Here is a 14,466-nt window from a genome sequence, read left to right as displayed (position 1 = left end):
TTCCTCTCTCCTTTCTTCAGCTTTTTAGAATCTTTCCATTTTTCAAATTAATCCCAAATATTATTGGGATCACTACAATGTTCTTCTACCCATGGAAAATCCCAATTAGGATTTATCCATCCCTCTCTTTCAAATTTGTCAGCTAGCTTTTTCCAGCCTTTGTTGCTATTCATAATTTATACCCTCTAAATGGTAGTGGTCCTGTCTGTAGCTGGTCTTATCACTACCCTTCCTTACTCACAGTGCTAGTCACCTCTCTTAGGCTCTTATTCATGACTATAATGCTAAATCAGAAATCCCGTTATTGCTGAACTGTTAGTAAATAGCATTCACTCTCAGGAATATCCTGTCCACAACGCCAATTAGTGTCAGAGTCCAATACTCTCTGACCAAGTTCTTTTAGATATACCACACAAGGAGGGTTTAATGTTTAATACTTATTTGAAGTATAAAATTTAATACTTACTTATTTGAAGATATTTGACATTACATGGGATTTTGATTTAGCAGAATGATACAGCAATATACTGAAATCACAACACAAGCATAATATACCAATTGCAATATACAGTTGAATCACAGTACAAATGTGATTCCCATTACTGGTCTCTATATGCTCACTGTCACGACACTGGGCATCCCCAATTGCCAGGAAGGAATACATGGGTTGAAGCCAGCTCAAGTCCATTGCTCTCTTCAAAGTTTGTTTTACCAGTTGTCCAGTTTTTATACTTTATGTTGGTCTGAGCCACTTATACGCTTCTCCCATGCTGGTCTGGCTAGCTCAGGAAGACATTACACTCTACTAATTATCTCAGAGAAGGCTGTTTATACAACCTGATGACCCACTGGTACAGCCACACATCTAAAACAGAGGTTGCCCTCTGGTCCCCCTTGTGTTGTGATAAGTTCAGTTTTCTTTACGATAATTGATGGTCGTCCTTTACATTCTTTCCTGAGCTCATCACTCTTGCCCATCTCCTCTGAGCCTTTTTCTATTCTGGGGGTGTGTTGGTTGGTCACATTCCACCCCTTGCTCAGACCAACATTAAACAATTACTGGTGTAAGCACAGTGAGCTTAATACATTCACCGTATGAATGACCAGCCCTCTTGCCGGTGCACAGTGAGGGTGAGACCATATATATATATATGGGAAAATGGTAATTTGCAACAGTTTAGTATGTGATTTAACTTGAGTTAATATATCATTCATGTGTACTACTTGATTTTTAAGGTAACAGATCAATATCAAGGTTGCAACAAATAACAATATGATGATTAGTAACAATACAAGTATAGAATGTAACATCAGTTACAGTAAATTGGTAGCCACCATTGAGTGCTGCTGTACATGAACTGGAGTTGAAGGCGGCCAAGTGGTATGCCACAACTGATATTCCCAATGTGTTCTTCGCGATTCCTTTAGCACCAGAGTGCAGGCCAGTTTACGTTCACGTGGAGGGGTGTCACAGAAACAAAGAATCACAGAATGGTTGAGGTTGGAAGGGACCTCTGGAGGTCATATGGTCCAATCGCCCTGCTCAAGCAGGGCCACCTAGAGCTGGTTGCCCAGGACCACATCCACAAAGCTTTTGAATATCTCCAAGAAGGGGGACTCTACAACCTCTCTGGGCAAACTGTTCAAGTGCTCGGTCACCCTCACAGTCAAAAAGTGTTTCCTGATGTTCAGGCAGTACCTCCTGTGTTTCCATTTGTACCCATTGCCTCTTGTTCTGTCACTGGGCACTACTGAAAAGAGCCTGGCTCAGTCTTCTTTACACCTTCTCATCAAGTATTTATACACATTGATGAGATCCCCCCTGAGCCTTCTCCAGGCTAAACAGTCCCAGCTCTCTCAGCCTTTCCTCATAGGAGAGATGTTCCAGTCCCTTCATCATCTTCGTGGCCCTGTGCTGAACTCTCTCCAGCATGTCCATGTCTCTCTTGTACTGGGGAGCCCAGGAACTGGACACAGGACTCCAGGTGTGGCCTCACCAGTGCTGAGCAGAGGGGAAGGATCACCTCCCTCAGCTTACTCACAACACTCCTCCTAATGCAGCCCAGGATACCATTAGCCTTCTTTGCGGCAAGGGCACGTTGCTGGCTCATGTTCAACTTGGTGTCCACCAGGAGCCCCAGGGCCTTTTCTGCCAAGCTGCCTTCCAGCTGTGTGGCCCCCAGCATGTACTGGTGCCTGGGGTTATTCCTCCCCAGGTGCAGGACTTTACACTTCCCTCTGTTGAACTTCATGAGGTTCCTGTCAGCCCATTTCTCCAGCCTGTCAAGGTCCCTCTGGATGGCAGCACGACCCTCTGGCCTATCAGCCACTGCTCCCACTTTTGTGTCATCAGCAAACTTGCTGAGGGTACACTCTGCCCCTTCATCCAGATCATTGCCCTGGCAGCCAAAAGGACCAACCGTGTCCTGGGGTGCATCAAGCACAGCATAGCGAGCCGGTCGAGGGAGGTGATTGTCCCACTCTGCACTGCACTGGTGCGGCCCCACCTCGAGTACTGTGTGCAGTTTTGGGCACCTCAATATAAGAAGGCCATCAAACTATTAAAGTGCGTCCAGAGGAGGGTGACCAAGATGGTGAAAGGTCTTGAGGGCAAGACTTAGGAGGAGCAGCTGAGGTCACTTGGCTTGTTCAGCTTGGAGAAGAGAAGGCTGAGGGGTGACCTCATCGCAGTCTACAACTTCCTCAAGGGGGGCAGTGGAGGGGGAGGTGCTGATCTCCTCTCTCTGGTGACCAATGATGTACTAATGTACTTGTCGTGGTTTAACCCCAGTCAGCAACTAAGCACCACGCAGCCGCTTCCCCCTCCCCCTCCCAGTGGGGTGAGGAGGAGGAAAGCAAAGAAAAAAAAGTAAAACTCGTGGGTTGAGATAAGAACAGTTTAATAACTAAAGTAAAATATAATACTAACAATAGTAATAATGAAATATAATAATAATAGTAATGAAAAGGAATGCAACAAAAGAAGGGGGGGGGGAAGAAAAAAAAACCAGTGATGCACAATGCAATTGCTCACCACCCGCTGACCGATGCTCAGTTAGTTCCCGAACCGCGATCCGCGCCTCCCGGCCAGCTCCCCCCTGTTTATATACTGGGCATGACGTTCCATGGTATGGAATACCTCTTTGGCTAGTTCAGGTCAGCTGCCCTGGCTCTGCTCCCTCCCAGCTCCTTGCCCACCTGCTTGCTGGCAGAGCATGGGAAACTGAAAAGTCCTTGGCTTAAGATAAGCGCTACTTAGCAACAGCTAAAACATCAGCGTGTTATCAACATCATTCTCACACTAAATCCAAAACACAGCACTGTACCAGCTACTAAAAAGAAAGTTAACTCTGTCCCAGCCGAAACCAGGACAGTACTAAACTAATGTTTACTAATTTCATAAGTATCATTAATATTACAATGCAAATGATCTCCTGCTACTGTACATACACACATATTCTCATTAAAGACTTTAGGAATGACAGCAAATCAGCATAAAGGTATTATTTCTGTATGAGTGGCCTTCATCTGTCCAGTTCCTAGCAACTGGAATATTAACTCATCTGTAGCTGCATTATAATAAGGGCCCTCAATGGTTTTAGGCCATCCTCCTTTGAATTTATCTTTAACTAAGTCAGGGAACATTCATTCCAAGGTTTGTCCTTGACTACTTTCAATAGCTACTCAAATCTGACATAACCTGATATACTAGTTAAGTGAAACACAATATAAGAAAAAGGAGAGACGACTTCTTGTGATATATTTTTGGTGGTTAGTAATTGGGATCATAGCAATATCAGAGGCAATTGCCAGAGGTGCCAATTGCCTTGCCAGTCTTGTACTGAAGTTTGTAAAGCTGTTGATAGCCAGCTTGCAGTCATTCTGGTTACACCAGCTTCAGTTTCTCCCAATACTGACAATTTATTTGCTAGGGTTTCAATATCAAATGAATTCAATATTTCTGTTCCCTTACTAATTCCACCCAACAAAGTTTGGATGATATCTCTCTTAGTTCTGTGTCCTATTAGTCTAGGATTTTGTAGCCACCAATCATAGAGAAGGTCACTATAATCAGCACAAGTCTTATTCCATGCACTAGTGCGCACATTGGTCAGGTTCAAATGTACGTTCATTGGCATTAATTTTGGAGCCATAATCATGGGCTCTTGTCCATCATGCAATTGCATTAAGTGGGGGGTACTTTTGTTAAAAGGTTGTTTGGGATGTTTTTTAAGATACAGAATCAGGAACAAGTGGTATCTTAATTTTGTCCATTCACATTGACTTGCCTATTGGTTATTACTGGTGTTTATGGAAAAATTGCTGTATATTATTTTATTGTTCTCATTGTTTATAGTTAAAGTGTAATTCTTATGAGCCATTAACCTATGTTTATTCACCTTACATGTCTGTAATAGTCATTTCATTTTATTGTTAAAACCATGTGCAGCTTCCCATCCAGTGTTATCACATATAGTAAAATTCAGGTTATCTTTAGATCTTAGGGTTAGTGTAACATTAACACCTACTATCAATCCTTGATGTCATGTTAATACAGATGGTATTCCTCCTGTAACTGTAGTTTCAAAGATGGGTTGTGACTGGTGTTCAACACTTGAGTTGTTCCATGGGCAATGTGAAAAGGCAGAACCTGTTAGAGACAGGTCAGATGTATGTTCCAGTTATCAGTATTTCCACAATGATAAGGTAGTCCCACATTTTCCTGCAAAAGACATCTAGGTCTTGGACATAATCCAAGCCTCAATTTTTGTTAACTTACTCCCTTTAGTGTCTACAGCATCCCATACTCCTTTTCCTTTGTAGAGGAAAACAGTCACCCATATCGATCCCTGAGTTGGTTGTTTAACCACAACCTCATCTCCAGGACTTCGATAGGGTTTTACTTCTGTTTTAACAGGAATTCGTGCAACTACTGACATGAATCCCTTATCTATGGGACTTCCCATGGGAGTTTGCCACTTATTTAGCCAACTTACAACTCCCCACAAATGGAATCCCCACTTAGAGGTATTAATAGATTTGCTCTTGTGTAGCTGTTGCTTTAGTAGTCCATTCCATCGTTTCACTATCCCATTACTTTGAGGTAGATATGGTAGGTGAAAAGTCCGTTGTACTCCATTTGAAGCTCACCAAGTTTGAAGTTCTTTATTCTTAAAATGTGATCAATTATCAAATTGTATTTCTCTGAGAAAAGGAAAAGTAGCAAACCACCGATTTAAACCAGCAATGGTTGCTAGACCAGTTGCAGCTCTGGTGGGGTGCATGTTCCCCATACCACTAATTATTTCTTCTCCTGTGAGGTTTAATTTCCAGCCTTCAGGTGTTCGCTTTAAGGGACTGATATAATCTACTTGCCAAGTTTCCTAGAGTAGTTTACCTTCCCTGAGATTGGCAAACTTTTGACATGAGTCTACAATTTGTTTTGCCAGAATTTTTGTCACAAGCCATCCTCTCCTTGCAGCCTGTTGAAACAAATCATAACTCCCAGTGTGTCCTAGCCATTCATGTAACCATTTACCTAGCCATTCTGCCTCAGAATTTTGTACTACATTTATTCTAGCAAAATCATCGGCCATTTGATTCCACTTTGCCTCAGGGTTTTTAGGTTTTTGGTGAGCAGATACATGTCCTATGGATATGCTCTTAGATTGAGCACGTGATTTCCCCATATGTCTCTACCATTTACTTGCCAATTGTTTTTCACCCAATTCTCTAGCCACTGTGTGGCACTGGCCCATACAGCATATGAGTCTGTATAGACATAAGTGGCTCTTTGTTCCAGGGCCATCTCCAGCGCTCTGAGCTCTGCCAGCTGGGCCGAGCCACTGATTTCCTCTGTGAAAGCTTCTCTGGTCTCTACCAATATAGCTGTGGCTTTGCCTCTCTGTTGTTTCCCCATGCGCTGGGCATTCCCGTCTGTGAACCATGCCCCAGCTTTTGTCTTGCCGTCCCAGGGCAGGGCAGAGGGCAGCTGGGAGTACTCCACAGGCATCCTGAGTCACTCTACACTCTCTGATAGATTGTTTTCTTTATTCGTCCCATTACTTGTCACCCGGTGTTGTATATACAAAGCTGATGGCTGTACTGTAGTCTTTTGCACTACCTAGGGGTAACTGCTTACCAGTTAAAATTGGTTTTAAAATAGGAATAGGCACACATAACTTGATTTCCCTTTCTTGAGTTAATGGCTAAGAGCACTTTCTCGAACAGAATGTAGTTCTGTTGAGAGCCTTGCCAGGATTTAGAGCCAAAGGTAATAGGGTAATCCTTTTTAGTTTGCACATCTTGTTGCCATAATCCCCATTGATATGCCTTATCACCTATGCCTATATGTACTTTAAATGGGTGTGTACGGTGGATGGGTCTCATAGACTGGTAAATAAAATTTCATCTTTTAAAGTAGTTATTGCTTCATGATGTTTCTGTTCCCAGTTTCATACTGCATTTTTCTTCAGCAAATCATACAGAGGTCTTGCTAGAATACTGAATCCAGGAATGTGTGACCTCCAAAACCCGAAAGTTCCTAACAAAGCTTGCAAGTCTTTTTTATCAGAAGATGCCGGAATGCTTTGTATCTCTGCTAATATAGATTCTGCCACACTTTTCCATCCTCCTATCCATAGGGTACCTAAAAATGTAACCTTTTGACTTAGTCCTTGCTGTTTTGAGTCGGGAATGCTAATATTTAATTCCCGTAAATGCTGGACAATAATGTTCATACTTTGGTGAACTGTTTCCTCATCTGGTCCTCCAATTAGAATATCATCTATATATTGTAAAATTGTTATTTCAGGTGGGAGGATGATTGATTCTAGCTCTTTAGCTAACATGGCATCGGCAATGGTGGGGCTATGTTTAAAATTTTGGGGTAAGTGATTAAAGGTGTATTGTATTCCACTCCAAGTAAAAGCAAACTTTGGTTTGTCTTGCTCTTATATTGGGATCACAAAGAACATATCTTTTATATCTAACACTGCCAGTCACAGAAAAGCACGTTAATTTATTGTATTAACTATATCTACTATGCTAGGAACAGCAGCCCTATAGTCAATAGTCATGCGCCATGTCCTGTCTGGTTTAACAGGCCATATGAGGCTGTTATATAGTGAATGTTTTTTTTTCTATAATACCCCATTGCTTTAATTGCTTAATTCTGTCACAGGTTTTATGGCAGGAGCAGGTAGCTTATACTGAGAAATGTTAACTGGTTTACTATTAGGCAGAGGTGGGGCTATTTGTAGCAGATTTTTTACAGGCTTAATCATATGGAGATTAGTTTTTAACTAATTAGTTTTTAATTAAGTCCTCCTGTAACTGGAGGACTACCAATTTCCCATTTGCCCCAGCTATCTATCCAAGACTGTCCTTTCAGAATATCCATTCCCAGAATATTCATTTTGCCCAATAACAATGGTTGTACGGTATGTCCATTAGACAATATTAATTTAGCCTGTACAACTGACTGGATAAGTGTTAATTGCACCATTAACACCTACTACTGAATCTGCTTCTTTCTTTAAAGGAGCTTTACCTTCATAGGTACGTTGATCCATCATTGAAACTTGTGCTCCTATATCAATCAAAAATGTTGTGGTGTACTTATCATTTACAGCAACCAACATTTCCAGACTGGCAATCATCTATGCCTTATTAGGTCCAGCTCCACACCTTTTTCCAAACCAGAGTTACTGATGCAGCTGATTCCTCATCCTGACACTACTGCCATGTTCTCAACAAACTATTGCTCCCCCTTGCTTTTTGATGCCAGCTTTAGCATCATTGAATCTTAGACAGTAGTTTGAATTTGCTTGCTTCATGGACAGTAGTGCTAGTAGTTTCAATGTAATCTAGAGGCACTAGCTTGTCCGTGCCTGGAGTCCAGCATGGACTTTTACTTGCTTGGTCTTCACAGCACAACTCACCTGTAACATGCTCGTGCTTTGCCACAGAGGACAAGGGCACTGCCTCCAAATAAACCAGTAGCAGGAGGGGTTTGCCTGATGCAGCTGAGGAAGAAGTGGATATCAACCACCTCTAGGAATTCATCAGGGACTAGTATTGTCCAGCTAAAAGTGCAGAATTAGAGCTGATGTGGAAGACATTTGTGAAGGAGGCTTGGGCGATGAGGGAATTGAGTTGGTAAGAGTGGCCATAGATCTGCCTTATATGTGAGATCCAACTTCTCTTATTCATTCCAAATAGACTTCTAAAAAATTGGAGATTGCCTTTTTGTGGAAAAATTTAGTAACAACACATGTTAAATTCTTACTTTGGATAAAAATAAGGATGTCTTGCTCTAAGCAAAATACTTAAAATGAAATGTCCAGATTAGTGAATGAGAGATTAGGATTTTTATGGATAAACTCAAGTCCTTTCTTTGTAAAATATTTTGATCACATATAGAACTCACCCTGTGAGCTTCTGTCACAAACCACTTTTTGTGATAGCTTCAGAAAATGACCTGTGTATTGCAAGTTGCTCTTATGATTTTTATATGTGGTTTCAATATTTGCAGATAGTGAATTAATGGAATAACTAATCTATTTGTATTTTTATTTTGTATTTACTTTGTAATTTCTTTATTGGTAAAAATTAGTCTAAACCATGGCTATCAGCTACTGATTAGACACTAGTTTTAATTTTTTTATATAATCATCTATTTTTACATTGCCTAGTGTTGCTTGGGTAGATCAATGAATGTTCACAGTAGTTGTTATTCAAGTAGACCATTTTAATTAATAATTGTAAAGAGATACCATAAATTCAGTATTTTAGATAGAAAAAACAAATGAAGTTTTCCATTTTAAGGAAGTAAAATATATGAAGAGATTAAACAATTTAAAATTTCTTTCTATGAAAAGCAGGGAAAGCAAATTTCAAATATTGCAAATATTTTAAATTTGGAAATGTAATGGAAATATAAATTATGAACAACTTGTAATGCATGCAAAAAGAAGCCATGGTTTGTAGTGAGACTGTGAAAGGAGAACTGAATGATTCATCAGAACAGGCTAAATAAGAATATTTCAATGCAGCTGCTGCAGGTTTGTTTATTGATCTTCCTGATATAAGTTTTAAAAATGTTTGTTGTATAGTGCAGGCTAGAAAACATATAATACCTAAAACACTGAAAATGCTTTGTTTCTGTTTTTGGGACTTCATTGTCCTTTGGGGGAAAAAAAATCCCAAACAAACAAACAAACATGAAACCAGAAACAAACCCCAATACATTACATAATGAAAGATAGAAATTGTAATTTCATGAACACCTAAGCCTAAATTACTGTGGAATGACTATAACTACAAAATTCTTACAATTATAAAGCATCACGCACTTACCATTATTTAGCAAGGTGTGATAAAACTGACCTACTATTGTAGCCACTCACACTTTGCATCATTCTGTCCTCCTTCCCACTCCCAGAAATATAGAGGAGAAATGGTTTTACGTAGTGTCCATAAACTACACAATGTAATCAAGTCTCAAATAATTCAGGACAATTAAAACCAACACTTTGAATACCTCCCCGTAACATCATGGTCCACAAACAAAAAATGACCAAAATTAACAGAGTAACTTAAACTAATTTTTAGTAACTAGCATGAAGCAAAGAGCTGGTTCCCTTCTAGTTGAGACCTTTTTCTCCAGAAACCATTAGAACTGAGAATAATTAAATAATTCAGTCTGGATCACTTGTGGTGTAATCACTTCCACAAGATGTTGCTTTCCTTCTCCCTTCATCATCACAAAGAATTCCCTTTTGCCAACCTCTGTTTTATTACTGTATGATAGCATTGTTCAGATCTTTTGGCCATCCTCAGAGCAGCTTTCCAAAATGGGGCTTCAGTCCTCAAATAAATAGCTTTCTGAGGAGGCTGTAGAAACTGTCCAACCCCATATATTTACTTTGTCAGGCTCCTTTCTATATGTCTTCTCCATTAACAAAGTTGTACAAAAAACGGTCCTCCTAAAACGTGTTCACTTTAGAGCCATATCCCCTTCATAAGAATCAATAGTGTCAGCATCTCCAAAAGTAATAAATTTCTTTACATCTATAAATGTGTGAGAGAGAGACTTATGTTCATTCATTGTTATGTCTGTAGCTCAGTAGACAAAGAATTGTTCTGCATGGCTGCTACTATTACAGCAGCCATTTTATCAGGCCTTGAAAATTGTGTATATTCCCTCAGGTTGAATGAATGGAGCTGGATTCCTCTGGTATCCTTGCTAAGTCAGATTACAAAATTGTAATCAAAATGTATTTTAAAAAAAACCTATTGAGACTTAATTACCTAAATGTTATCTTTAGGCATATTTTAAAATAAAGCTTTGTTAGGAAAGTTTAATGGCTAATAGAAATCCTAACAGATAATTTTTAACTTTTTTTCCACCCTGTTTTGGAATAGTCATTATTTCTTTCTCTTTTTTTTTTTTTTACCTGTTAAGTATAATTTACCATTTTTTCTTTTGCTCTGCTCTGTTTTAAAGTGATTTTTGAAGTGTGGAAAACAGAGTGAACTCTGCTGGGGCAGATCGCCATATCCCTATAGGAACACTGTACCATGCAAAGTCACTCTCTCCTCTTACATTGTTTCATAATCAGGGTAGTCTGGCAGAGGTCTCAATTAAGAAGGACATCTAAGACCCATTTTCCATTGTTCATTAAGTCACTCTGACATGCATTAATGCCTCATATAATTTAGTTTAAATAATGTGAGCAAATGTGGAACTTGTGGTGGGAGCCTTCAGAAAACCGGTCATATATCAAAGGAGGTGCTACTTGGTTCTTTTTTTGAGATCTCTTCACTTACAGGATTTTGAATAACTGACTTGATACTGTTGACATATGTTTGCCCAGTGATTTATTTTAGTCTGTTCAAATGCTTTATTCTGTAACATCAACTCTATTGGACATATTACAGTGCTTCACACATGACCACTAAAGACAGACACATCTAAGGTAGCATAGGGACAATAAGGCATTAGTATGCAAGGAGGGATGATATTGTAATCAGGTTCATAATTATTAATGCCCTTTTAATGGGCTACTCCCTCTTAGTTCGAGGCTGCAGTGCAGAGTATTTTGGACATTTTAGGTTGTTCAAGCTTTTAAAATCATCAGTTTTCTCCATCAGTGATGTTACTGTTGTCATTCTTTAGCTAGAACACCTGTACATCTGGAAGTTGTACATCTGTTCATGATTTTACTTGACATTATGATCTGATGCTCAGTTTAACCAAGTCCATTTTTTGCCTAAAAAAATCCCCAGAACTTTCTTGTCTGTTCTCCTTCGGAAATATAGATACTCTGAGAGTAATTAGTGGGCAGACACAGATGCCGTGCAAAAGAAAAGAAGGATAACAAAATTACATTGTTCTTCAGGAGTTATTTCTGTGCATTCACACCACTTGCTTATTTTCCCCTCTGGGAGTCCAAGATAGTGCCACAGACCTGGAAGAAGGACCTGAGATGTTCCAGGGAGTAGTATGCTTTTCCATGCATCTAAGCAGCCTCATACTCCAATCCCATGAACTTCAGGCAGTGTTCAAGGAATGGCCATTACTAGCAGATAATCATCTTTATTTGCTGAAGCTTTATAGAATAACTTGATAGGTTTATGTTAGTCCTTCACAAAAAGATATTATGATTCAAATGTGGTTGCTACTTCAAATTCATGTGACTGACATTTTTTGTCAAATGCGATTAATATTTTAACATTGATCCTACAGACCAGATCTTTGCATAAATAAGAATGGCCTTTATTACAGGGTTTTCTAGGGAATCAAAAGTCTCGTACTCATTTCTGAAGCCAGTACTTATTACAATCTTCATGCTTTAATAGCACGTTCTAGACTTTTGTTTGAGAAGAACATACAGCTTAGATGCTAAATATGTTACTGATAGTTGTTCAAAAAATTAATTCTAAAGCACAGTTTAGGCCATTGAAAAATTAACTGAATATTTCCTTTTTGCTTGGTTTAAAAAGATCGGTCCATCTTTGTGCCAGTTTTCAAATCTTTCCAGCATTATTCTTTAATTTCCTAGACAGTGTGCCAAACACCTGGAAATATAATTTACAGATCTGCATCTTTTTGATAGCAAGTGTGAGAGTACATGGAGTAATAAGTTAATAAATGTCATGCATATTCTGTAGGGCAGATATTGGCAGATCATTAGTGAACTGCAAGCGGCTCACTTTTTGCATTGTGTGTGCATGAGTACTTTTACAAAAGACTGTAAGTCTTTATAGGTGATTCAGTCTTGTGCCCTAACAGAAACATATTGCAGGAAGAAAGACTGCTGGAAATTAAAAGTGACTGAGGTTCCAATACATGACAACAATAATGATTTGGCTTTCCTTTTTGTGATGATCTCCTGCTTATAAATTGCCAGAAGCAATATTCTTTACTTGCTTCTTCCATCTGAAGGATTTGCAAAGGTAATTTCATTCTTTGATTCACTTCTTAGAAATACCTTTTTTTTCTTTTCCTTTCCAAAAATGTAACCTGAATTCTTCTAATTTATCATGGTGGTTATTTTGAGGGTTGGTAAAATCATGAGTATTACTTGTAGTATTGTGAGCATTCCTTCTTGTACTATTTCTAACAGAATCATGTTTTGAAGCTTGATATAATTCTGAAAGAATATTACAGTCTGCTGAAATTATCTTTAAAGTGCTTGGAAATTGCTCATAAAATGCATAAATTAATTTCCTTATGCTACATATATATCTGTATGCATGTGTGGGAATGTTTATACACATAATACAAAAAAAAGTGTGCAAGTTACATTCTCGCTTGTGTATATATAGACAGACTGAGATACATTTTTTAAAAAAATCTAGTCAAGATCTAGCTAGTCAATACATATTTGTATGTCCATACAATCTCTAGCATCCTTCCCCTCAACATACACTTGTCATCTTTAACAAATCATTCTGCTTGTATAAAATAAGACTAAACACTATACAATTTTAATTTACCTTTAGATGAAACAATGACATTATGACATATCTGGAGACTTACTTTCTGCATTTTGGTCATGGCAGGTTTTTTGGGGATTTTTGTTTTGGTATTTTTATGCCTACCATGCAATCACAAAGGTTTATTTCCCTTTGTTCTTTTCAGAGTGCTGCAGCAGCTCCCAGTCCAGTGCTAGGAAACATTCCCCAAGGAGATGGCATGCCAGTAGGTCCTGTACCACCGGGTTTTTTTCAGGTATTCAGAAAAATTATGATTACAGGAACTTTAGGATAGAAAATCCTCCATAATACTGTTTAAAAGTTTGTAGAAAAGATCCTCTTCTAAACTATATGTCATTATACAGTACAATACTTGAGACTTTTTTTTTAACAAAAGTAAATAGATGGAAAGGAAGGGATCTCTCTAACTGACAAATATTCAATTTGTGAAATAGTACAGCACAAATCATTTCAAAATTTCAGGAATAAGAAATGGTGCCAGTTGATGGTTGGAGCTTGAAAATGCTTGAATATAATTTTATAACAATTTCTTATGATAAAATATTAGAATTGAATATTAGAATTGAAAGAACAACTTTGTTGGTCATGCCACAAGCCAGACATTTAAGATGTTCAAATTTCAATGAAAGTTAGACATAGACAATTAAGAATATCCTACTGAGCATCTCTTTGCATTGAAGATCTCAACCCCAATGCCTAAAAACAAGCCAAGGAATTAGAGCATATGTTGCCTCTCATAAGTTTTGTCATAAATGAAATTAAACAGCCAGTTACCACTTTGGATACTAGCAGTACAGAATACTAGGATGGAAAAAATTGCAACTTATAGTGTAAGGCCAAACTACAACTGTAGTCAAAGATTGGATTGTTCATATGAGTGAGCTTGCATCTCCTGGTCACCAAAGCTCAGTTCTTTTTCTCCTCACTGGCAAACTCTCTTTGTGCAGCAGTAGGAGCAAATGCCACTCTGGAATTGAAACAGTCCTTTAAGATGGGGCACAATAGAGATTTCCACTTCACATACTTGAGCTCATGATGTGAAAGGAACAATTCAGATTTCCAGGACCATGATGTGGGGAGAAGATCATTATAGGAAGCTTCTGTTCCATAAAAAACAAGTGTTGAAATCCACGTAGAGATACAGGGTAGCATCATTTTCCTTCTTCCATGAGATACATAGACAAAAGAAGCTATTTAATCTGAAAAAAGAGATGTTTTACTCTCTTACATCTTTACAACACTTTATTCTCTTATCAAAATGGTGATTGTAAAAAATGGCAGGATATCAGCAGTCTTTATTTCATGTTTTTCTTCTGTATGTAAGTGACAATGGATTATTTGCATGGTGTTCCTTTTCCCACAGTCACAGGGGGAAAGAGTGCTATGTTGCAGTATTGATACCTACCTAGAGAAATCCAAAACCTGGCATGAGCATGTTGTTTCCTTGATTGACTCAGAATC

The 14,466-nt window shown here is 38.6% G+C and overlaps 1 protein-coding gene across 22 annotated transcripts in view; it reads left to right on the top strand.

Moving 5' to 3' along the window:
• LOC127028488 (single-stranded DNA-binding protein 2-like) overlaps positions 1-14,466 on the top strand; it is a 214,564-nt gene that overhangs the window by 144,453 nt on the left and 55,645 nt on the right. For 17 of the 22 annotated variants that reach the window (XM_050914249.1, XM_050914240.1, XM_050914252.1 and 14 more), the window contains one exon: positions 13,151-13,240. The exons of the other annotated variants lie outside the window; for them this stretch is intronic. In XM_050914249.1, the coding sequence (XP_050770206.1) occupies positions 13,151-13,240 (90 nt within the window). The remainder of the gene's footprint in view (positions 1-13,150; positions 13,241-14,466) is intronic. 22 annotated transcript variants of the gene reach the window in all.

The sequence above is a fragment of the Gymnogyps californianus genome, unplaced genomic scaffold, assembly GCF_018139145.2.
Source record: "Gymnogyps californianus isolate 813 unplaced genomic scaffold, ASM1813914v2 HiC_scaffold_33, whole genome shotgun sequence".
Taxonomy (NCBI): Eukaryota; Metazoa; Chordata; class Aves; order Accipitriformes; family Cathartidae; genus Gymnogyps; species Gymnogyps californianus.
Note: the sequence above shows the minus strand (reverse complement) of the source record. Positions and strands in the feature narration are given on the sequence as shown.